Source organism: Trachurus japonicus, chromosome 15 (assembly GCF_045865225.1).
Source record: "Trachurus japonicus isolate A0001 chromosome 15, Traja_1.0".
Lineage (NCBI taxonomy): Eukaryota > Metazoa > Chordata > Actinopteri > Carangiformes > Carangidae > Trachurus > Trachurus japonicus.
The window spans coordinates 22,631,589-22,633,086 of NC_140921.1; the positions used below are offsets into that span (position 1 = coordinate 22,631,589).

The window sequence follows — 1,498 nt, forward strand, 5'->3', positions numbered from 1 at the left end:
TTCAAAACAATCTTGACTGAAAGACAAAGAAGTATAAAGACAGTGTGTCATCTTAAAGTTTACTTTATTTGTGACATAAAAGAGACAATCTGCAGTTATTACATTCGCATTATCTTAATACATAATTTACATCCATATAATAGCTAGTGCTTTAGACATATTAGAACATTTATATTTACAACCCCTCTTAGAGAGAGCAGTACGAATACATCTAGATTCTAGACAGGAATTGGGTCGAGGCTATGGTCTGGAGGTCAGTAGAAGTGTGGAGGAGGCAGGATGACCGGGTGCAGCGGAGCGGGCGGAACCGTCCCGTGGAGCGGCTGCAGCTGAGGGTAGAAGCCGCTGCCGGCGCGGAGCTGTCCACTCAGGACGTGGTGCTGAAACAGCAGAGGAGGCAGCAGAGCCGCGGGGACCGAGAGAAACTCAGGTCTAAGATCCTGAACCTCCCGTTTCAGCTTCATTCTCCTGTTCTGGAACCACGTTTTCACCTGTAAAACAACAAAACAGTGTTAAACTGATGCTCATTTTACACAGTTATGCATTAGAATACATTTTACAGAGTTTATAATACAGCACGCATATTGCTGTTGCTCTGGCCTCTATAAATCACTGCCTACCTGAGTTTCGGAGAGGTTCAGCTTCTCAGCAAACTTCCTCCTCTGCGTTGCACCCAGGTATTTGTGCTTGCTGAAGGTATCCTCCAGTTTCCTGATTTGCTCGGAGGTGAACTTGGTCCTCATCCTTCTTTGCTGGGTGGCCTCCTCCTCGCTGTCATCAGCAACCTCACTCTCGGACCCTGAGGTGTAGCCGCAGCTATCTGGAAGGAAGAACCGAGCATTTAATCAACTTTGTCAAAAAAAGAAAAAAAAGAAAAGAAAAGCAGTGCACACAGAAGCCCGTCCATCTCAGCTATTCAGACACGGTGAACTTACTGTTTGGAGATGTGGGGGCGAATTGGCTTCTTGATTCCTTTGTAAATTCCTCCACTTCATTATGGACCTTTGAATGAATTGCCGCATCCTTGGCCTGCGGAGGCATGTCGTCGTAATAACTTCTGGAAAGCCACTCAACCGAGAAGTTTGCCATGTTTCAGTCAACCAGTGATCCCAATGAGTGTGCAGGTCAGTGTAGCTGTCGGTCAGGGGGGACTCTTGGCCGCTGGGATATATAGGAGGGGCACACTTCTTTATTTGCATATGCAAAGGCTTCTCAGCGGAACGATAGAAACTTGATGGTGGTTGTAATTGAGGTTAATAGAGGTTGGGTTGTGGTTTTTCTCACGTTCATGGCTGGCTGGAGATGCCCCGGCGCCACTGAGTCTGAGTATCAGTTAGCTGGCATCTCAGACTGAAAGATCTCTGCATAAAGTGATTCAGGGCCATATCCGCCATTGAATACAGGACCTGCAATGTCAGATATGTAACCCTGTTAAATAACAGCTTTGTCAGCTTTCACTGAAAATATTCCCTGTATCAGATAAGCAGACATTTAATTG

General features: G+C 46.0%; 1 protein-coding gene across 1 annotated transcript; it reads right to left on the reverse strand.

The window, feature by feature from the left end:
* Positions 1–209: 209 nt before the first annotated feature.
* ventx (VENT homeobox) lies at positions 210–1,113 on the reverse strand. The gene is made up of 3 exons (XM_085799031.1): positions 936–1,113; positions 621–820; positions 210–491 (listed from the first exon to the last, which is right to left on the reverse strand). The coding sequence occupies exons 1-3, from the start codon at positions 1,087–1,089 to the stop codon at positions 255–257; spliced, it is 591 nt and encodes a 196-aa protein (XP_085655157.1). The 5' UTR covers positions 1,090–1,113; the 3' UTR covers positions 210–254.
* Between the last annotated feature and the right edge of the window lie 385 nt (positions 1,114–1,498).

Bases quoted from the DNA above. Each gene is read 5' to 3' on its own strand.
- ventx (XM_085799031.1), bottom strand. From the start codon at position 1,089: ATGGCAAACTTCTCGGTTGAGTGGCTTTCCAGAAGTTATTACGACGAC. The intron at 821-935 runs GTAAGTTCACCG...TCTTCCTTCCAG, and splicing joins CGCCCCCACATCTCCAAACA to ATAGCTGCGGCTACACCTCA. The intron at 492-620 runs GTAGGCAGTGAT...GTTGTTTTACAG, and splicing joins TGAACCTCTCCGAAACTCAG to GTGAAAACGTGGTTCCAGAA.